General features: G+C 34.7%; 1 protein-coding gene across 3 annotated transcripts; it reads right to left on the bottom strand.

The window, feature by feature from the left end:
- Positions 1-4,583: 4,583 nt before the first annotated feature.
- Mettl4 (Methyltransferase like 4) lies at positions 4,584-24,671 on the bottom strand. Of its 3 annotated transcripts, none has more exons than XM_069825956.1 (5): positions 24,531-24,671; positions 22,380-22,759; positions 16,590-16,764; positions 15,532-15,709; positions 4,584-4,883 (listed from the first exon to the last, which is right to left on the bottom strand). In XM_069825956.1, exons 2-5 carry the CDS (start codon positions 22,727-22,729, stop codon positions 4,705-4,707), a joined length of 882 nt encoding a protein of 293 aa, XP_069682057.1. In that variant the 5' UTR covers positions 22,730-22,759; positions 24,531-24,671; the 3' UTR covers positions 4,584-4,704. The 3 variants fall into 3 exon arrangements, with proteins under 3 accessions (XP_069682057.1, XP_069682056.1, XP_069682055.1); XM_069825955.1 differs by lacking the exon at positions 24,531-24,671 and adding an exon at positions 24,060-24,169; XM_069825954.1 differs by lacking the exon at positions 24,531-24,671 and adding an exon at positions 24,208-24,503 and having other exon boundaries at positions 4,585-4,883.

The raw sequence follows: 24,671 nt of genomic DNA, 5'->3' as shown, positions 1-24,671 counted from the left end.
ATAGATAGAATAGAATAGATAGACGGAATAGAATAGATAGAATAGAACAGATAGAGTAGAATAGATAGAATATAGAATAGAACAGATAGAATAGGTAGAGTAGAAGATAGATTGAATAGATAGATAGATAGATAGATAGATAGATAGATAGATAGATAGATAGATAGATAGATAGATAGATAGATAGATTTATTGGATAGATTAGATAGGATAGATAGTACAGATAGGATAGATTGATAGCATACATGAACGAACACAAACTATTCGACAAGTATCAGTCAGGTTTCAGAGCTGGACACAACACAAGCACTGGTCTACTTAAAGTGAGCAAAGACATTCGTGAAGCAATCGACTCTAATAAAGTAACATTACTAACACTTCTTGACCTTAGCAAAGCTTTCAACTCTGTAAATTTTGACCTGCTCACCCATAAATTGAGAAATCTGTATTTGTCAGAGACTGCTGTGAGTTGGTTTGAATCCTACTGGCAGGAAAGACATCAATGTGTTGTATCCAGGAATCGAAGCTCTTCCTGGTATACCGTAGGGGTCGGTACTCAGACCATTGTTGTTCACAATATATGTCAAGGATATTACATCTCTTGTAAGGCATTGTAACTATCACTTGTATGCTGACGACCTTCAATCCTACATCTCTTCCGGCCTAGACTGAGTAAATGATGCTATAGATAAATTTAACGAAGACATTGACTCGATTGTGACATGGACAAAGAAATTCCATCTTAATATCAATCCTGGAAAGACACAAGCAATTATATTAAAACACAAACGGCAAACCGACGCTGTAAAACACCTTGACATTTCCCTTGTTAAAGTAAGTACAGTGCATATCCCTTTCAGTTCTTCAGTAAAAAATCTTGGCATTCACATGGATAATTATCTCAACTGGGACATGCAAATCACAGAAACCTGCAGAAAAGTACAGTAGAACTCCGATTATCCGTCACCCTATTAACGAACTGTTGGATTATCCGTCTGTCATTCTCTCCTTTTTTGTTGCAGAAAAAATATTGAGTACTGGACAATACATTAGTACGTATTCCTTTTTATAGAGAGTGATATTACAAGTCTTTGTCCTTACACATTATGATCTACTGTTCGAGTGACCTGTTTAATTTCTCTGCAAAACGTCTTTCAGAAGTGGCAAAAGAATACAATGCTGTTGTAAGTATTGAAGAGAAGTGCATATAATTGATTGGTTTTGGAAAAGAGGAACTATGGTTCATCTCACATCGGAATACGAGCTTGGAGTTACAATTGTGCGAGATTTAATAAAAAACAAGGATAAAGTGTATAAATTACTTAAATCTCTAACATGAGACCTATACTTTTCCTATCTTTCCACAGAAATCCATGATAGGAAGTTTCCTTGATCCTTGCAAACCCGTCATTCATTCATTCATAATTTTCTGTCAGTTCAAACCCAGCATTCTCCAGTCTTTCCTATTTTGTTTTCCTCTTAGTCTCCGCTTATGACCCATTTATTTTAATGCCGTCTATTATTTGATATCTTCTTCTGCCCAGAAATCTTCTCTCGTTCACCATTTCTTCCAGTGAATCCTTCAGTAGGCAGTTTCTTCTCAGTCAGTGACCCAGCCAATTCCTTTTTCTCTTCCTGATCAGCTTCAGCATTATTCTTTCTTCATCCACTCTTTCCAACAGAGCTATTATACTTAAAACTTCTGGTCCACTAACTAATGTGTTAAAACACATGACTACGGAGAAAATTACGAAAACTGCATTATGCAACACTTAATTTATGAAAGTTTTCTGTGGTACGGATTATCCGATTTTTTCGATTAACCGTTCAGCCCACCCCCTTCATTACCACGGATAATAGAGGTTCTACTGTATATTCTATTATCCATGTGCTAAAAAGGATAAATGTTCATCTTTCCTATTGCTTAAAAAAGTCCCTTGTGCAGACGCTTATATTTCCATATTTTGACTATCCTGACATCTTACTGACTGATCTTTGCAGCGACAACAAAACGAAACTTCAACGTGCTCATAATTTGTGCATACGTTTTGTAAGCAATGTTCGTATAGTCGGAGGCACCGATTTTGGCAGATGACCTCGATGTCATTTCCAGCAGGCGAGCCAATATTGTTTCTGTAAGCTGCGAGAATGAGATGCGATAACATTCTGAGTCGTTCATATTTTCATAACAGCAGCTCATATCAATTATCCTTATTATGAAACACACCACGGTACAGTCCTACTCAAAGAATGCCTTTAATAAATGTAAATGACTTCCATTCACAGTGATTTTACAATACGTCTCCTACATTTTCTAAATTAAATTAATTCTTAATTAAAAGGAAAATTCTACCCTTACCAGACCAATATACAAGATTTGTCCAGTAATAATCTAGGGATCGTCTACTGGTGGTGCGACAATTCAAGTTAATAAAAGTACGATTCTTCTTAATAATCAAAATATAATTTGGTTAATTGGGTAAAATTGCATGCTGCTGAAGTTAGATTTATATAAGAGTATAATAAATAGGATTGTAATGGATATTACAAGGGCAAAAATTTCTTCACACGCACATTGTGAATAGAACAGAGAAGAAAGCATTTTAAAATATTCGTAATCGTACAAAATATCGGAGAAACCAATTTTCCCTACACAAATTGCACCAATTGAAAAATATAATTACCATTCACAATAAATACTGTATTTTATGGATTCTAAAAATTTTATTAATCTAGAAGTATTGGCTGATGGCTATATTAAATTCCAGCACAACATTCATTCAGAATATGTAGAAATTACACTTTGGATTTTACTAAATGTATAGGCCTACTATCAAAAGGTGTTACATACCCCCTTAAATACTGTACATGTGTTACCTGTGCGATATCCGATGTTTAATTTTTTAAAATACAATTCATAGTACTGAAACTGCCATATTGAATTCGCACAAATTGTATTATTCGTAATTTTCGTCTCGAAAATCCCTAAGATATCTAATTTAATTTTTCACTCATTTTTGTCCCACTCCACCACTTTAGGGACAAAGTCGGACTAAATAATACCTTATTCGTATTCTGTGATCGCAAAGATCCCCAGATATCGACTTTCATCGAGATCGGATGACATGAGATTTCTCACTCCCTTCTGCCTTTTCATCAGTACCTTAGGATATGGTATTTAAAAAATCTAAGAATGTTTAACCAATATTGTAGAGACTAACCTTCACTTTAAATTTTACGTCTCTAGTTAAATATAATTTAGTGAATTTTTAAAATCGTTGACTTCTTTCTCTCTCCTCTCTGCTCGGAAGTAAAAAAAAAAAAAAAAAAAAAAAAAAAAAAAAAAAAAAAAAAAAAAAAGTTATTTCAAGGGAGTAGCCTACATGAAATTGAATTTTTTTACTTTTCTTATACATTTTAGAAACAATTCTGAGAGATGAGATGAATAGTCTAACCCAATTTTATGAGTGAATCTTTGTATTAAATTTAAAGGCTGCACGTCTGCTGGTTAAACAAAATAAATCGGTATAATTATTTTGATCATTACTGCCTCCCATTTTCCATCCCTTAATGTTCGTATTTCGTAAAACTCAGTCTTATCTATTGACTAAGGATTAACATATTTCCATATATATAACAGATTATATTTCCATTTCGTACAATATTCTGGTCACGAGACATAATCATATACTTTGTCTTTTCGGGATTTACCACCAAACCTATCGCTTTATTTGCTTCAAGTAAAATTTCCGTGTTTTCCCTAATCGTTTGTGGAGTTTTTCCTAACATATTCACGTCATCCACATAGACAAAAAGCTGATGTAACCCATTCAATTCCAAACCCTCTCTGTTATCCTGAACTTTCCTAATGGCATATTCTAGAGCGAAGTTAAAAAGTAAAGGTGATAGTGCATCTCCTTGCTTTAGCCCGCAGTGAATTGGAAAAGCATCAGATAGAAACTGGCCTATACGGACTCTGCTGTAAGTTTCATTGAGACACATTTTAATTAATCGAACAAGTTTCTTGGGAATACCAAAGACACATATAGACTACAGTAATATTTGTTTAGTTTTTGGAGGTGTCTGTCCAGAGTGCACAAATACTCGGGCGTGCATGTTTACTCTTATGTCCTACCCATTCCACTGCGACAGAGATAACAACCGATCTTGCAGCGGTGAGAACTCACTCTCCAGATCGCATTAAGAAAATCCATCTGCCAAAATCCCTGGCGCGACCTATACATATGATCATATTACTCCATCCTTGGAAAAAACAGGTTGGCTTAAACTAGATAAGAAAAGAAATTTACATTCACTTCTCCTTCTCTTCGAAATCTTGAACACTTCTATTCCTTCGTACCTGTTGTCTCGCTTCACTTACCTTTCTTCCCACCACAATCTGAACACATGCTCTCGCCATGAAACAATACTAACAATACCAATATTGGAAGAGCAATGTATGTCAGCAATGTTTCATTACTAAAGCTAAAAGTTTAAATTCAATTATGCAGGCAATAGTTATGGAAATACTCGGTATATTGGATATATATATATATATATATATATGATTACCAAATAACATACACTACATTGTTACAGAAATTACATACTATATTTCATTACTTTAATTCTAGTACAGACATTTCACTCAATCCGTGGAATTTCCTTAAATTTCCTGTCAAATTTGAATGACAATTCTTGACACTACGTACTTATAACATTACAACATTCGACCAATTCTGTTTTCTCATCTCTCTCAATGAAGAGAGAGAGATGCTGCAGTTTCATAACTTCGTAACCCCAAGAAGTCCATCCTGGCAAGAGATACCTAGCAAATAATTCGATGCAGCGTGGCTTCTGTGGCAAATATTGCGCCATCACATCTGCAAATTAAAAAGAATAAATTTATTCCAATAACTGAAATTAGAAGATTTAAACAGTAATGGCAAATACATGCTAGTGGTTATACAGAATTTCAAAACCACTACTGTAGTATGGATGAAATAAGGCACAGCATCAAAATTCTGCAAGCACAAGGAAAATCAATTATTTTGCAGTGAATCAAGCACACTTCCTAGCCCAAGAAAGACATTGCTATAATTCGAAAACCAACATAATACATGACAAAAGAAAAAACTAAAGTCATTGATTAACTAGCGCACTTACTCGTGTTAATTATGTAAGTTTGTGCGGCTTATGGCTGTTTCAGTGCTTAACACACCATCCTCAGAGCCTACTAGATCTCGGCATCATCTCGAACTTCTCTGCCTGTTATGTGGGTGCGTTTGATTATTGAAAGGTGTTGAAAATGGAGTCAAATAGTGTGCGTGTACTGAAATTGATCTGTGTGGTGAGAATTTGATCGGGGTGTGTTTTAGTGTGTTTGTATATTTCGTATTGTTCTAGTGTGTTGAGTTTTTGGTTCTTGGGTTGTATGTGTAGGATTTCCATGTCTGCATTTATGTTATTGTATGTATGGTTAGCATTGGTTATGTGATCGGCGTATGTAGATGTATTGTGTCCTCTGGTTAATGCATTAATGTGTTCTTTGTAGCATGTTTGGAATGATCTGCCTGTCTGTCCAATGTAGAACTTGTCGCAACTATTACATGTGAGTTTGTATACACCTGTGTGGTCGTATTTATTTGTTTGTGTTTTTTATGTGTTGAAATGCCTTTGTAGTGTGTTTTCTGTTCTGTATGCTATGTTGTATTTCTGCTTTCTGAATGAAGATGCGATCTTATGTGTGCTTTTGTTTTCATATGTTAGTGCGATGTATTTTTTGTGTTCTTGTGTTTGTGTTGTGTTTTGCGTGTTTTTGTGTTAAGTTTTTGTTTTGTCTTTCTTATGATGTTGTCTATTAGGTTTGGATTGTAACAGTTTTCTTGTGCTATGTATTTGATTGTGTTCACTTCTTCATTGTAGTGTTGTTGGCTCATGGGTATGTTGAGTAATCTGTGTACCATTGTCCTGAATGCAGATTGTTTGTGTTGTATGGGGTGATTAGATACTCTAACCACCCCATACAACACAAACAATCTGCAAATTTTATGCGAGAAAATAAAGAAAACAAGATCTTGCAGGATTATATTGGAAAAGAAGAGAATTGTATTTCGTTGCAGCCAGGCTCGCATTAACTGTGTTCAGTGTAGTATAAATATTTGCCTGGTGTAGTTTTTAGCACGTAAATATTAATTTGTTGAATGCAGCATTTCTTGAAAGTGAACGCGCATATTGATAATCCCACCAACTGCGAAGTTCGATCAGTTATTCATCAGACTATTCAGAGCCATCACAGAGGTGTGCTCTCACGTGGAATTGTTCTTCTTGACAATGCTCGCATGCATACTTCCAGAAAGCCAAAGGACTTACGTGGGAAATTTTTCAGTATTCATCCCACAGTCCGGACTTGGCATCGTCGGATTTTCACCTGTTTCCGAACATAAAGAAACACCTTGCTGGAAAAAAACTTTCAACCGGTATCTTGATCTGTTAATAATCAGTTGGTGAATCATTCAATCAGTTATTCAGAAGTTTAGTCAGTCAGGCCATCTTGGACTGACTGACTGACAAATCAAAAGATCATCAACTAACCAACTGACAAACCAACCGATTGATAAGGCTGAAGAACCAACTGACTGAATGATTGACCAAAATTGACTTAAAGGATGCTGTTATGGAATGGGGAATTATGTTATGGACTAGTTGAATCAACAGGTAGCCACTTGTTACAACGAGGGAATACTTAAACTGGTCTCGAGGCACAACAAGTTCATGTCCAAGACGACTACGTGGAGAAGAAGGTTAATGTCAGTGCTTAAAGTGGCTTTAAAGGAGGTGACGGTATGCAGCTAATATGAGTGAATACAGTAAGGATGGTGGCGATTATTCAAAGAGAACCAATAATGACTGAGAAGAATTAACTTCAAAATAGAATAGGATATAAGATAACATAGGATCTACTTAAAAACTTCACTTATAAAAACTACAAATAATCTCTTAGCCTGAAACATAACTTAAAAATTACACTAATAGATAGTTTTGCATATCTTATTACAATTATATGAAGGGTAATTCACTTATAGATAATGTTGTTATCTGAAACTCACAAAGGGAGCCACACTTACTTTCTTTCACGTGTTGGACACATTGTGGAGTCTAATACAATTCCAAAAAGATATTGATCTCACACGTGTCTCACGAGTCAACATGTATGAAGCATGAAGTCAACACCACGGCATTTCTTGTTTTATTATTATTATTATTATTATTATTATTATTATTATTATTATTATACAGAATAAAGTTACAATGTTTAACTTTCAAAACGTAATTCTGTGGACTTACCAGTATATTTATTTGTTTGTGTGAAATCCAATCGCTGTTAATTTAATCACTGGCCTATCCCAAGAAAATATCATTTGCTTTTCCTCAAAGTTCGAATGTCAGAAATGTTTTAATTTAAGTTTTCCCACATTGACACACTCGTTACAGTCACTCATTTTTACATTAAATAAAACAACAAATACAATTTTATCATGTCACCGATCTGAATGAATCTTGAGTACTGCACGTGTCACGAAATCAAGCTACACTGTAAACTAAATTGTGAAAGTTGCGAATCTTTGAATGGTAAACAGTATCGATTTTTCTGTTGTATTGAAACATATCACTGTCGGAATAACCATTCAAAATAAACGGTCAAGCTGGCAGAAATCTGTGAGACAGTCCACTACTGCTGTATAGCATGCATCCTTACTCTCAGCTTTTCTGGCACCTGAAATGACTGGTATTTCACCCTAACAAACACCTTCTCTGCTCGGCGCTTTTCTGAGATCTGTAAACAGTGATACACCCCAAGGCTTCAGAAGGCATTTTGGTCAAACAATGCATACAGGGTATATAATTGCATACAGTCTAACCTGTTATATTTAAACTAAACGCAGCAGTATTTAACATTTTTCAGGAAAATAAAACGCGAAAAATAAATGTAAATAAAATTGTAATAATAATAATAATAATAATAATAATAATAATAATAATTATAATGATTTGAATTATAGAGTATGTGTTTTTTTTTAAATAACAGGGCATGCAGTGCATGCGTAGCATGCTCTGAATATTCTCCACTGATCATGTTCGTCCCGAATTATTATAAGTTGTTGATCTTTTATATGAAAAAAAAGTACAACAATTTCATTAAAATTATGTATAAGACCTATAATCGTATTCATAATATGTAATTAATAATTGTAAAATAAATAAAATAAATGTTTTGGATGGATAGCAACTTTATATAAAGCTATATTAAATTTACATTTTACCAGTCTCATCAACAGTATGCTATACTGTCTCAGGTTCATATGTGTATCCAGCTCATACTGGCACACTTTAAATACTGGTTAAAGGTACGGTCACACGTCGCTACCTTTGCTGCGCAACTTTTGTACTGCAGCTGCAAAAGTTGCGTGTCGTGTTCACACGTAAGCCAAAAGTAGTGCGCTGCAAACTACTTTTCGTGCTGCACAACCCGAGTGCAGCAAAAGTTGCAACTGGAGGTTGCGAGTCTGTTCACACACAAGGCGCTACTTTTGCAGCCGCAGTCATGCTGCAGGTTTCCATCTCCGTGTTGACTTCTCAATATACATTTTGTGGTTATGTTCGCATTATTAATAAATTCATGCGAAAGCTTACTTATCTATTATTTGCTTTTCTGTCCTAACTAGTATTCAGAAATTGGCATTATTTTTACTATAAAGCTTTTAAAAACGCCTATATACTTAAATGATAACCAACAGCATATTCACGTAATCAATGTTGGCAACCCTCCTGTTTGAAACTATGCTATAGAAAATTTAAAAAGTGAATTATATCGTCAGCAAATATGCTCAGACTGTGTTGTGCATTTAATAACTGTTACAAATAATTTATTTTCATCACATCTAACATTAAAACACATCCAAATAATAAAAGTATGATTGGCACATTTGGGTGGCAACACTGGTCGCAACTGCAGCAAAAGTTTCAACAAAACCGATATCAAAAATGCTGCAGCTGCAACCCTGACAACCCTGTTCACACGTCGCTACTTTTAAGCTGCGCGCAGCATGGAAAAGTAGCGAGCAGCAGGTTCGGCAGCCGCTACTTTTCGAGTTGCACCGTTGTTCACACGTCACAGTACGAGAGTTGCGCAGTTTTTTGTACTGCATCGCTGCAAAAGTAGCGACGTGTGACTGTACTGTACCTTAAGGTACGAGGCAAAACATATATACTATATAAACATATATTTTTTTTTTTTCAATTTTTTTAAGATTATGACAATAAATATTTTATGGCTACACATTCTTTACTTTACAAACAGTCCTACTACTTGACATAACCCATTTTTCTGAGTTTTGCTTGACGGAAACTGGAAAGTTGATTAATAAATTTACTTCTAACTGTAAAATATTGGTGATAGCTGCACTGCTTGGCAGGCTGTTTGAATCTATTGACATTGATCAGTTCTTGTTTCTGGAAATGCGCTTACAAGCACTTAACGATCTGGTGTTGTAAGAAACATATTTTCTGACACATGGTTATGTGCCAAAACATGTCCACCCATCATCCCAGAAAGTTTGTCCAGATAATTTCTGTGTTGTTTGGGTAAAGGGAAAATGAATTTGGAGATAAATGAAAATTAAACTCCGGACCCTTATTGCAAATAATGTTCTACACAAATAAAACACATCAACTGTTAGTATTCTTTTGATTTTTGCACTCTCACTTGTATAATTTAACGTGTGTGTTCATCTGGAGAACAAAATTCCATCTGCACAAAAAAATGACATCCCCCTATACCCGAACATCACAGATTTGTATGCACTCTGTAAATACACAACACTTTTGCCTTGTGCCTTTTTATCCCTTTGTTTAAAATAGCTAAGTGTATAACGAACTTGATAACGAATTCTACAGAGCAAATGAATCTTTTATGTCTCAGATTAAATGACCTTGAGGATAGAGCATTGAATTCGAAAAATCAGAGAAATTGAATCTCAAACAAATCTCCAACATCATCTCATAGCGAGTGTAGTATAGACCAGCCTCCTATGGTGCACCCTGACTTCAGTTTTTTAGTCGAACTTCTTAAGTTTGATATTATAACTGCATATCTGTCACATCCTCTGATTGAGATTCTGACTGATATGTACATCTATTATCAGGCAGTACATCTCACTTGACGATATGTGGCAGAGAAAGAACATCATCTGAAGTCTGATCAGTGTAATATGTAGCTAGTCGGCAATGTATGCAATGGAGGAGGAAAGGAACTGGCCACCCTAACCCATTATCTTCTGACCTAGTTGCCTCATAAGTGGCGCCTTTTTGGTATCACTTGTGATGTTCAGACAGTCTTTGGACAGTTGACTAAACAACAATGTCACATTTTCTTTTACAAGCCAGGTTTTCTTTTTCCAAACTCCTAATCTGTTCATTCTTTTTCTGCAACTCATCTTCCATTAATCTCAATCTTTTCTTGGGACTGAGCATATAATTGTGATTCACTCTGATAGTATCAGAGATGTGTGAACAATTCGCAATAACAGTTACATTGTCTAGTTCTGAGACTTCAGTACTTCTTTTCAGAATCCTCGTAGAGTGTTTTTCTAGTATATATATTTTTATACCACGAAAAAAATTAATTCTACTAAATACACTTTTAAATGATGAAGTTGAAGCCAATGGAAATTAGGTCTATGTGAATTTAACTTGTTTCAACAATGAACCTATCCACATAAGATGTTCTGGAAAATTAAAGAGGGATGAAACTGCACCATCTTCCATTTTTTTCATGTGATTTCCAGAAGCAATCTTCTGCGAAATGTTCAGAATACAATTTGTGTTGTGATAATTTGTTCGAATAAAATTATCTATTTTAATGACAGATAACCATCTCAACAGTGGTTCTGCTTTTTTTTTTCTAGGGGGAAAGCTAGGAATAACACATTTTATTATAATGCCTCCATCATATTTAAAAAATACCAGCAATATGTCTGCCGAAATAGTTTTAGTGTAAGCTGACAGAATAATTCAATCTACATGAAAGTGCTATTTATTGCCTGCATTAATTGAATGTTAAACTATTAGATGCATTTAAATATCGTTATTTACACATGAAAAGTGATGCTGTAGCCTTTCCTCAAGCGATTTGTGCAGTTATAAGCCTTAAAAAAATGCATAATTATGATAGATTCATCAAATGCACACTGTTTACACTCGCAATGACTATCACAACCACCTGGTAAATGCCACATTTGCCACAATGATGACGATGTACGAAGGGTTTCAATTTTTTACAGCACAGCTGCGCTCACTGTGCATCTAGGTAAGTAACTATAACATCATTGGTCAGAACTGTCATCGGACAGTTGACTAAACAACAACAACAACAACAACCCATATTCTTTGAAAGGAAATTCACTGTAAAATTATAAATGCAGAGTCTTAATTTGTAATAGCTTATCTAACCTCACAAATTGCATTGTAGACCACACATTACGACTCTCTTCATAATCTTCATAATCAGATGAAATAAGAGGAATCTAATCATCAGAGTAGTTATCACAGAACGTATCGTCAGAACTTTGATATCCCACTTTCATTATACTAATAGCTGTTTCTTATAGAAAAAAGTACCGTTATACTGATATTCGTTTTAAATTAATTATCAATAATCTGAACACATTACACATATATTAACCAATATGCCGTGAAAATTACAAATAAAATATGATATCATGCTTAGCCGGGGACAAAAGGGGTAGTATGTGGCCTCGAGGGTTCACAATTTGCTGATGGTTGTGAACTATTAAAACTCGAGAAACGCCATTTAATCCTACCAAGGCGTACATATGCATGTCCACATCATGGTCCCTGGGTAACGCTAAGCCATGTGAGGGTGCAAAGCGAGTCCTTGACGCTATAATTGAGACTTATCAGCTAAGGGAGTAAACCCTGACAGAAAATCATCGTCCCCTCAGGATTGCTGGGAGGTTAGGCGTAGGGTTGGCGACTCTATGAAACCCAAAGAATTAGTAAACGGACGGATTAATCGTTCGCAACCTGGCTTGAAAAAGGTAAATGAGTTACGGATTGGTACTTGGAACGTCCTAACATTATACAAACCAGGAGCATTGAAAACGCTGATTGAACAATTGAAAATATGTACTGCGGACATAACAGCAATACAGGAAGTGAGATGGTTAGGTGAAGGAGTCATTGAGAAGAAAGAATGTACGGTCTTCTATAGTTGTAACAAGCATAAACATCAATTTGGTACAGGATTTGTAGTAAATAATAGAGTCAAGCATATTATCATGGACTTTAAACCCTTAAGTGATAGAATATGCATCCTTAGAACTAGAGGTAAATTCTTCAATTGTAGCCTAATTAATGTCCATGCTCCGACAGAAGACAAGCAAGATAACGAAAAAGAAAGTTTTTATTATCGATTAGATAAAGCTTACGACTCCTGTCCCAAGAACGACATTAAAATTATACTAGGTGATCTGAACGCACAAGTTGGTAAAGAAAGTGTATACCAAACCACCATTGGGAAACATAGTCTCCACAATGTCAGTAATGGCAATGGATGTAGGCTAATAAATTTTGCAGCCTCTAGAGGAATGGTCATAGGAAGTACAATATTTTGTCATAAGAAGATCCACAAAGGTACCTGGAAACACCCTGACGGAGTAACTGTGAACCAGATTGACCATACTCTAATAGATAAGAGACATATATCCAGCTTGATGGATGTTAGATCTTACAGAGGAGTTAATATGGACTCAGATCATTTTATGGTTATATCCAAATTTCGACAAAGAATATCAAATCATAAAAATGTAAATACACACCAAGTTAACAGCAGGAAAATCGTAAAATTCAACATTGAAGAGCTAAAAAAGGAGAAAACTGAAACGTTATACAAGCAGCAAATGGAGGAGCAACTAAGAAATAGGAAGAATGACACGACAGCAAATAATGTGACAATAAATGAACAATGGAATGGAATAAAGAATATAATTACTAGAACAGCTGTAAGTATATTAGGAGAAATTGATAAACCAGAAAGAAATCACTGGTTTGATGAGGAATGTGAATTGGTTACACAAGAGAAGAATTTAGCTTATACCGTAATGCTACAAAGAGGATGCACAAGACAATCTAAAGAAGAATATAGAATTAAAAGGAGAGAGGAGAAAAGAGTTCATAGGACAAAGAAGAGGATATATGAGAACCAGCGTATGGAAAACTTAGAAGACTTCAGAAGGACAAACAATAGTAAGCATTTTTATAAAATTGTCAACTCCGATAGGAAAAACTTTAAACCTAGAATCACTATGTGTAAGGATAATGAAGGGATGATTTTAACAAAAAGGAATGAAATTCTAAAACGATGGACCGAACATTTTAAGGAATTTTTAAACAAGGAAAATAATGATCTACAATGTATTATAAATAATAACGATTATAGGAATGATGATCATGATGATATTGATGAACCCACCGAAGAAGAGATAAGAGATGTAATAATTGGATTAAAGAAAAACAAAGCACCAGGAATGGATAGTATCCAATCAGAACTCCTTCAGAGTAGCAGTAATGAATTAATACAAGACATACAGAAATTAATTAAGGACATATGGACACAAGAAATGATTCCTGATGATTGGAGAATTGGAGTTATATGCCCATTACACAAGAAGGGTGACCAGATGATTTGCTCTAATTATAGAGGAATAACGTTATTAAATACCACTTATAAGATATTCTCCAGAATCTTGCACAACAGGCTATTACCATACACAGAAAGGGCCATAGGAAAATATCAAGCTGGCTTCAGAAGCGGAAAGTCGACAATTGATCAAATTTTTACTTTAAGACAAATTATTGAGAAAACATATGAACAAAAAATTGAAACTCATCATTTGTTTGTTGATTTTTCAACGGCATATGACAGCATCAATAGAGCTGAGCTTTATAAGGCGATGGTAGAGCTGAACATTCCGAAGAAGCTGGTGAGACTAGTTAAAACATGCATGGATGACAGTCAGTGTCAAATAAAGATCCAATCTGAACTATCAGATTTATTTCAAACAACTAAGGGTCTAAGACAGGGCGACTCATTAGCGTGTCTTTTATTTAATATTGCCCTTGAAAAAGTGATAAGGGATGCAGATATACAAACTAGAAGTACAATACTCTACAAATCATCCCAAATACTGGCCTATGCTGATGATATAGATATCATTGGTCGATCTGTGGAGAATGTTAAGAGAACATTTCCTGCTTTAGAAACAGCAGCCCAAAAAATAGGGCTGAAAATTAACGAACAGAAGACTAAGTACATGATTGTTGGATGTAAAAAACAAAAAAGGGACTTGACAACAACAACCCACTTAAAAATTAATCAATATAAATTTCAGAGGGTCTCTAGTTTTGTATATCTGGGCTCCTTAATCAATGACACTAATGATATTAGTGAAGAAATTGATAGAAGAATTCAAAATGCCAATAAAGCATATTTTGGATTATTAAGGCACTTTAAGTCAAGACTTCTTACAAGGGAAACAAAATGCAATATTTATAATGTTTTGGTAAAACCTGTATTAACATATGGCAGTGAAACGTGGACCCTCTCAAAGACTCATATGTCAAGATTGAGATCCTTTGAAACCAAAATTCTAAGGAAGATATATGGCCCAATATGTGATAAAGGAGAATGGCGAATAAGATACAACTTTGAACTTTACCAACTATATAAGTCCCCTGATGTGGTTACAGTCATTAAAATATCAAGATTAAGATGGGCAGGACATGTGCAAAGGATGGCAGATCATGAGATACCCAAGAAAGTTATGGGGAATAAATTTGAAGGAAAAAGGAGTGTAGGACGACCAAGACTGCGATGGATGGATGGAGTGTTAGAGGATCTAAAGAAAGTGGGAATTAAAGGATGGTGGTTGGTTGCCAGGGACAGAAATGCATGGAAGAGAGTTCTAAGGGAGGCCGAGGCTCAAATTGGGCTGTAGCGTCGATGATGATGATGATCATGCTTAGCCGCGCATAACACAAATTAAATTCCTGGATCTTTGCAAGAGAATAGTAACAGCTTGCAGTTAGAACTTTGTCAAAATAAATATTTTCAAATGTTGTCATCAGATAGAACTCTGTGACATTACTAGTTTGTTCATTTTTCAACAAATGGTGCTGAAATGTATTTATAAGCTAGACAGTATTATGAAGAGTGATTACAAATGAAAAACACATTTTTGCCAATTTTGTCGTTAAACCAAGGGCGCAACTAGTAAAAAAAAAAATATATGTATTATATTGAATGCTTTGTTCCATATTAAAAGTACTAAAGACAATGACGAACACCATGTCGAAACTAGTCAGCCAGGTAATTTTTATAATATTAACACAGTAAAGAAGTTATAACGCCAATCAGTGAAATAAAATAGTTTTAATTTGCAAATTCTCTACCTGCTATTGGAGGCTTATGAGAGTGGATGGCACTAGGAATGCTGATGATGACTTTGTTTGGTTCTGGAAGCGGCTGCTCCCTGTTTGCATCTTTCCTATGTCCAAATACAATCTGTTCAAATGGTTGCTTGCCAGGAGGCTCTGAAAACTGACATACCGGCTCTCCACCATGTGTTACCTGCCAAAAATAACATTTTTGTTATTTCTAAGATTTTATTTCCTTTTGCTAAAAAAGTAACGAGAAAATGTTTGACCAAAACTATTAACAAGCCCTTAGTATATCCAAAAACAGGTAAAAATATTTATAACTTTACATCTTCTTCATTTCAAGAACAAACTAATCTGGCTCACTATGCAACCTGATCACAGGTAGCACAGAGGTAACTATAACTTTGCATATGCTATTTTATCCCTTTTAATCCTATGAAGCCAACTAGAAGTTGTCGAAGTTTTGTACCAGGCAAACTACAATTTGTAGGTTTTAACATGATGATCTTCATTGTCCTACTGTCTACTCCTAGAGATCACCGGTAATGATCATGACTTGTAGGTATTTCTTAAGACAGCAGTTATCTGTCAGAATGCCTATTACCATAATTAAATCCCTTTTGTTTAGTGTTGGTAAAAGAAAAGATTTTGTTGAAGTCAGGTTGTGGGTCCCCAGTTTATTCTTTTATCCACATAGCCTACCCTCAGAATAATCACTGAAGTCCAGTATTTGCAGGCCTGTTTTCAAATGCAGTTTATTCTTTTATCCACATGGCCTACCCTCAGAATAATCACTGAAGTCCAGTATTTGCAGGCCTGTTTTCAAATGATAGTAGCTTATAATTATCATTATCCCTGTCATCATATTTAAACCCCCTGTTACAGATCGTAAAATACGACATACTGCTTCATTCAAGGGGAAAGTTGTTGTGTCTATTCAAATGCTCGTTTTTCTAGATCTGTTCAGGTTGTCTATTAATTTATTAAAATACAGTGCATGTGCCTTACCACTAAGATTGTTTTACTACTCATAGTTTCATTGTCATAATTGTCAGTCTGAGAGCAGTTACCTTCAGCCAGAACCAGTTTCCAATGTACTCTACATCCCAAGCTGGAAATATTTCATTGAGAAGAAAGTTGAGGTGATTTTCTGAGTTGGTGCACCAGACTGCAACCAATGAGCCAGCTGCAGTGAGAGAGGCAATGGGAATCTTGATTAATTCAAAATCATACATCATCTGGTACCTGAAATCAAATCATGAAATTCTGATAACAGTGGATATTATTTTATTAAAATAGAAATGTGTACCTATCTTTAAGAAGGGCGACAAGACTAACTGTAATAACTTTCGAGGAATATCACTTTCGTTGATGTCGTACAAAATTTTGTCCAATATTCTTTTGAGAAGATTAACTCCATATGTAGATGAAATTACTAGGGATCATCAGTGTGATTTTAGGCGTAACAGATCGACCATTGATCAGATTTTTTTTATTCAACAGATATTGGAGAAAAAATGGGAGTATAAAAGTACAGTGCATCAGTTACTCTTAGATTTCAAAAAGGCATATGACTCGGTTAAGAGAGAAGTTTTATATGATATTCTTATTGAATTTGGCATTCCCAAGAAACTAGTTCGATTAATTAAAATGTCTCAGTGAAACTTACAGCAGGGTCTGTATAGACCAGTTTCTGTCAGATGCTTTTCTAATTCATTGCAGGCTAAAGCAAGGAGATGCACTATCACCTTTACTTTTTAACTTTGCTCTAGAGTATGCCATTAGGAAAGTACAGAATAACAAAGAGGGTTTGGAACTGAACGGATTACATCAGCTGCTTGTCTATGCAGATGACGTGAATATGTTAGGAGAAAATCCACAAACTAGTAGGGAAAACACGGGAATTTTACTTGAAGCAAGTAAAGAGATAGGTTTGGAAGTAAATCCCAGAAAGACAAAGTATATGATCAGAATATTATACGAAAAGGAAATATAAAAATTGGAAATTTATCCTTTGAAGAGGTGGCAAAATTCAAATATCTTGGAGCAGTAACAACTTTAAATGACACTTGAGAGGAAATTAAACGCAAAATAAATATGGGAAATGCCTGTTATTATTTGGTTGAGAACCTTTTATCATCCAGTCTGTTCTCAAAAATGCTGAAAGTTAGAATTTATAAAACAGTTATATTACCAGTTGTTCTGTATGGTTGTGAAACTTGGACTCTCACTTTGAGAGAGGAACAGAGGTTAAGGAATAAGGTGCTTAGGAAAATCTTTGGGACTAAGAGGGATGAAGTTACAGGAGAATGGAGAAAGTTACACAACACAGAACTGCATGCTTTGTATTCTTCACCTGACATAATTAGAAAAATTAAATCCAGACGTTTGAAATGGGCAGGGCATGTACCACGTATGGGCAAATCCAGAAATGCATATAGAGTGTTAGTTGGGAGACCAGAGGGAAAAAGACCTTTGGGGAAGCCGAGATGTAGATGGGAGGATAATATTAAAATGGATTTGAGGGAGGTGGGATATGATTAATCTTGTTCAGGATAGGGACTGATGACGGGCTTATGTGAGGGCAGCAAGGAACGTCCAGGTTCCTTAAAAGCCATAAGTAAGTAACTGCAAACATTAAAAGAGAAATTGTGATTTCAAATTCAGTACCTATTTGAAACAGGAAATTAACAAAGCAGAACAATGGCTCCATTTACACTACATAAGCTTACATAAACTTTTTTGAGTGATAGATAGGATACAAATGATCATATCAGTAAAACTTCATTTACACATTTTTCACTTACACGTTTTTTTCTGAAGCCCTGGTAAAATTTTGTATCTTTCATGTTAATTTATTTCAGTTATACATTTTTCGTTTAAACGTTTTTCTCACTCATACATTCGTATTTTAAACTCCGAGAGGTACAAAACTTCATTTACACGTTCTAATTAAATTTTGCTCGAAATTAGATTTGCCGTGAAATTGTAAGGAAGCGAAAATACCGTATTTACGTCATCAAATATAATATGCACATAATTTTTTTATCCTAAAATCCAGAAAAAACTGGTGAATATAATACGCACCTGTGCTAAAAACCACTCAAGATTAAAATTATATTATCAAGACAGGTTATAATGAAGGCACTTCCTTATTTCTAGCTATAAATCACATTCATCCTCACTTGTAGTACCAGAACTGGAACTTAAGTCATTCTAGTAGTTAAAAATATTATTCTTATTAGCGACTGTTGTCAAAAATGGACAAGAAATTACAAATGAAAAGTGCGCAAAAGACGAGAAAACACGAACTCGCAGTGGCCATTTCTGTCAGTTGTTTCCCATCATATCTCATAACACAAATTGAATATCAATTTAAATTTGTTCGAGTCTGAGTGTTTGTGTGCGAATATAACATGTACCCAGCTTTCAAAACGACATTTTGTCAACAAAAAAAAAAGTACCAATATTATAATCACATAAATACAGTACAATATGTGTTCCTAGTTAAGATGTGGCCGACTTTGAAATTCCTGGAAATTCTTCCTGAACATTCGAAGCTGTCCATTCTTGTCTCCACACGTGCTAGCTTCAGTAAATCGGTTATGTGCCAGTGAGAGAATCAATTCAGATAAGGGAGAGAAGTATGTGCAGAGGGAAGAAATGGAACATTTTAAACAATGAGAATCCAGGTCCAAAGCTGTGACTGCACTGAATACAACTATCCTAACATCCCTCTAGACCGAAAATATTTTGACAGTAGACTCAACCTGATATGACGAGAAGGTTGCTGATCGGTTTTTTAATTCCAATGAGTGGAAGGAAGAGGACGTGTGTTTGTAACTGACTTTTTTTTATAATATAATCACATGTTAATTATGAATGCTATTTCAGATGCTATTTCAGATGTCATTACATGCCATTTCAGTTACACATTTTTCTCACGTATGTTTTTTTCTTCAGACCCCTATAAAAAGTATAAATGAAGTTTTACTATATTTTGTTAAATACCATGATTCGAAAGAGCTTCTTAATGAAGTTAAGTGCCGTCAAATTCGACCTGTATTTTGGCCTGTGAGGTCACCAGACCTGGTATGTTATTTACAGCTTTACATCGAAGTCGGTGCTATTTTAAGAACTCTTCTAGTGTAACATAAAATGAATAAAACACCATTACTATTTCAATGGTTGCTGGATTAAACTGCCAGTACATCCTAATGTACAAACATTTTAATAATGTGTAATGATGTAAAAAAGCATTTCCAACTCATAGTCTTCTTTCTTCTTCTTCTTCTTCTTCTTCACGGTTTTTAGGCCATTTTAGCCTGTTCCGGCTCCAAAATCTTGTTGTGTCCATCTCTTCTTTGGTCGTCCTGGGTTTCTATGTCCTTGGGGTCTGTAGTTGTATGATGCTTGGGGTATCCTGTTTACTGACATTCTTTCTATGTGTTGTTTCCATTTGGTTCTATATTCTGTTATTGTTTAATTTAATTCTTCTATTTTTAACTCTTGTCTTATTTCATTGTTTGGTTTTTTATCCAGTCTTGTGTATCCCACTATAGGTCTAAGAAATTTCATTTCAGCTGTTTGTATTCTTTCCAACTCATAGTTATTTAACTAAATGTTTGTCCCTATAATCTTTGATGTAAAAACATCTTATGCAACAACCATAGGGTAAATCTTTAAGATATGCAATGAAAAACGCAACAGAAATCCATTACAGAAGCCAGGTGTTGCAAACAGCACAGTCAACATCTATCATGGCGACTAAAAATGAGGGGTTCAATATATGCAATCTGAAGGTTAAGATATTGACAAATTAGTTAAAGAAAAAGAAAACGTTACAGAAGATCAAGCTGTAGCAATCAATAAAAAAAAAATAATAATTCAAGACCTCCCTCGAAAAAGGGTGTAACATCAAATTAATTAAATATGTCTTCAGTGGAAAAAGTAATTTTGAAGCCTTCATTTATTACATTAAATGAATGCATCCAATAGCAGTATAAACTAGTATCCTTGATTAATCAAATGGTTCTGCTAGTAAGTATAGGCCTAAAGAAATATGCTCCTGACATTATTTTCTTTTTTTCCTGAAACGTGTATTACATATTTGTTGGTTACATCCTTAAGGCTCATTCACAATGAAAATTAAACATAACGTAAGCATTAACTTAAGAATATTTACGGTAAAATCAAGAAGTCATACCATCATTCATGATGGGAACATAAACATAACCGCAAACATACTTGGTAACCATGGAAACATAACGACGCCATTTCCTCATATTCTATCATATACTTCAGCGCTCCACGACTGTGTTCTGTTTGCAAATCACATAAGCATAAGCATGAATGTTAGGAGTTTGCAAACTTTCATGTTAACGTCTTACGGTAATGTTTATGTCAATGCTTATGTGAATCATTGTGAATGATCCCATTTGGTAGCAGGGCACAAACTTCTGTGTTTATGTTACGGTTATGTTTAATTTTCATTGTGAATGGGCCTTTATTCAAGGGAGGTCTTCATTATAAATAATTCAAAACGAAAAAAAAAGATTAGTTTGTAAATCCAGAACGAAGGAAACAAAATATATACATTCATAACCAAATATGAATATTATATATGTTACGTAATTTATAAAATTAATAGGCTACTTATCACAAAATGTTGAATGACAGCAATATAAATAAGCCTAAAGGCTCATTCACAATGAAAATTAAACATAACGTAAACGTTAACTTTACGTTACAGTAAAATCAAGAAGTCATACCATCATTCACGATGGGAACATAAACATAACCGCAAACATACTTGGTAACCATGGAAACATAACAACGACGCCATTTCCTCATATTCTATCATATACTTCAGCGCTCCACGATTGTGTTCTGTTTGCAAATCACATAAGCATAAGCATGAATGTTAGGAGTTTGCAAACTTTCATGTTAACGTCTTACGGTAATGTTTATGTCAATGCTTATGTGAATCATTGTGAATGATCCCATTTGGTAGCAGGGCACAAACTTCTGTGTTTATGTTACGGTTATGTTTAATTTTCATTGTGAATGGGCCTTTATTCAAGGGAGGTCTTCATTATAATTAATTCAAAACGAAAAAAAAAGATTAGTTTGTAAATCCAGAACGAAGGAAACAAAATATATACATTCATAACCAAATATGAATATTATATATGTTACGTAATTTATAAAATTAATAGGCTACTTATCACAAAATGTTGAATGACAGCAATATAAATAAGCCTAAAGGCTCATACACAATGAAAATTAAACATAACGTAAGCGTTAACTTAACGTTACAGTAAAATCAAGAAGTCATACCATCATTCACGATGGGAACATAAACATAACCGCAAACATACTTGGTAACCATGGAAACATAACAACGACGCCATTTCCTCATATCCTGTCATATACTTCAGCGCTCCACAATTGTGTTCTGTTTGCAAATCACGTAAGCATAAGCATGGAAGTTTGGAGTTTACAAACTTTCATGTTAACGTCTTACGGTAATGTTTATGTCAATGCTTATGTGAATCATTGTGAATGATCCCATTTGGTAGCCTGGGGGCAAACTTCTGTGTTAATGTTACGGTTATGTTTAATTTTCATTGTGAATGGGCCTTAACATAACAATGCATACTATGAATAGAGGTACCACAACCAATGCTGTGTTCCAAAGATAATCAGATAAATCAGAATCACTAGTATATGTATCGTACTTTAGTTATCATAAACATAAAAGTGTCTACTATTAGTTAATTTTACCATTAATTTCACACATGAGAGAAAAAGTTATGGTATGTACTTCGTTTTTAAATATACAATTAATATTTTCTTACCCAGCATTTACGCATTTCGCTTTTTTCCGTCGAATGTACTTATTCCACCACGGAGGATCCAGAAGTACAAAGTCATAGGGAGCAGTTAACATGTCTATCTTCTCTTCAATGTCCTTCACATCATAGCAAAAAAACTTACAATTTGCAGGAACCAAATAATGTTCATTGTTAATTTCTGTCACCAAACCTACATTTGAACTGTTCTCACCATGAAACCTCATTGACGAAGAGACTGTGTGAGTTGAATAAAATGTTCGAGCCTTATTCTGGGCGACTGCATTATTTCTTTTTATGTCAGTGGGGGTCGACACATAAGTGAAGAATCCTTGTTTTCGTCCTTCCTCAATCATTTTTTCGCAGTTTAGTTCAACTAACACAACCTGCAACAATCAACCGATAATTAAGCAAAAATTAATTATGGTAATCCTGCACGTGATTAATGTAAATATACGAGAGGAATCTGACAAGTTTTAGCCAACCACAGATGGAAATGTATTTCATGACAAACAGTATTTCCAACAATATTCCGCCACTACTCATACAGCTGTGTGTCAATGAGGGAACTGAGGCGTATTTTCGGTACGAGACTAATCAGTAATAATTTGTGGCCTCCACAAAGCCCAGATGTAATACCCTGTAACTTTTATTTATGGAGAACACTCGTCATCCTCATCCTATAGATGAACTAAAAGACTATATACCAGAAGAAATTCAAGCTATAAATGATGTGGAACTTCAGAGTGTTGTTCATTCATTTATCAGAAGATGTCAGTTGTGTGTGGCGGCAAACATGGGCCATTTTCAGGAACGACTGTGAGCATGGTAAGTCCAAATTATTGAACATTTATTGTTAGTACTGTTATATATTGGAGAAGCGCCAGAGAAATGGTTATGCGCTTGGCGGAAACAATGCAGGGCGCGACCAGCCAGCTGCTCTTTTCTGGGACGTATGATAATAATAGCTCTGTACAAACGCCTCTTAAATGCAAAGAAAAACGTAAATAATTACCATCGTAAGCCTGAAGTTCATGGTTACAACACAAAATATTTTAACTATTCAATGACAGAACCAAATCAAAAAAATTGTTTACTTAATTCTATTGGCCTAACATTATTTAACGAGTTACCATTAAATGCAACAAACTACATTATTTGAGATTTAAATCTGTAATTTATCGATGGTTGATTCACAGTCCTTTGTATAGGCCTAGTCTAAATGAATATCTTGAATCATATGTATACATATCTGTACTCAAGTAACTTTTATAATTTTATTTACTAATATAAACTTAATCCTTAATATCTGTAATTCTGAATATTCTTTACTTTATTGTGTTAGCTTTAGTAGGGATGTGTTGTGTTATTTCAATTTGTTTATTGTACGTCTACTGCAGCAGTTTGCTGCTCAAGACAGCAATAAATAAATAAAATAATAAAATAAACAATAACCTTGATTACCGGTACTTCAAAGCAAAAATCGACAAAAAGTAAACCAGAGTATTTGTAAATAAAATAACTTTAGCAACTTATAGAAAATTGTAACTAAGTGCTGGAGTGTGAGCTTATAGGTAATTTTACGAACTTGGGTTCGATTAACAGGTGTGATACGGTAACTACAGTGAACAAGAAAGGAAGGTAGGCCCTAAGAGTCTGTCACACGATTAACACTCTTCATTTTACCTTTCCTTTCCCCTTCATTTCAACCAATGTCGATGATAAATGAAGTAACCTAACGAAAAAATGTTAGGCTTACAACTTTGAACATAACCTCACAAAATTATATATTTATTTAGGAAAGCAGCACATAGTTAATTAACTTATTACTAACATAATTCATATCAGAATTCGGAGTTGCATTTCTTCGTTTTTTTCGCCTCTTCCTGTGTGTTGAAACCAAAGTTTCTGATCCATTTTTAGAAATGTTCTTGCTTTCAACTACAAATCTAGCAAATGGTGTATCTATTTGGAATAAAGAAGAATCTACTTCAAATCTTTTCTTACAGGTACCCAGGCTTTCGTAAGTACGGTTAATAAATTGATAGTGTGAAATAATCCACCCATCTGTCAAAGAACACAAAATACTCATATCCGAATGACCGCTCGAAAGGCACACAATCTCTGCGATTTGGCAGCACTGCATAATCAGATTACCTGTCAGGATGACCAATAGTCTTGATAATACACTAGAAATCACCTTTGCAATTACTGAAATCTTATGGCCTAGATCATAGAAGTATTATATATGATCTAGGCTTATGAGCATAGAGAAGGCTATCTTCCCCACTTTTCGAT

The sequence above is a fragment of the Periplaneta americana genome, chromosome 5, assembly GCF_040183065.1.
Source record: "Periplaneta americana isolate PAMFEO1 chromosome 5, P.americana_PAMFEO1_priV1, whole genome shotgun sequence".
Classification (NCBI taxonomy): domain Eukaryota; kingdom Metazoa; phylum Arthropoda; class Insecta; order Blattodea; family Blattidae; genus Periplaneta; species Periplaneta americana.
This window is presented reverse-complemented; position numbering and strand designations above follow the sequence as displayed.

Coding starts and splice junctions, on each gene's coding strand:
- Mettl4 (XM_069825954.1), bottom strand. CDS start 24,465: ATGAGTATTTTGTGTTCTTTGACAGATGGGTGGATTATTTCACACTAT. Junction 16,765..22,379: donor GCGAAATGCGTAAATGCTGG/GTAAGAAAATAT, acceptor ATTTGATTTCAG/GTACCAGATGATGTATGATT. Junction 15,710..16,589: donor GAAACTGGTTCTGGCTGAAG/GTAACTGCTCTC, acceptor TATTTTTGGCAG/GTAACACATGGTGGAGAGCC.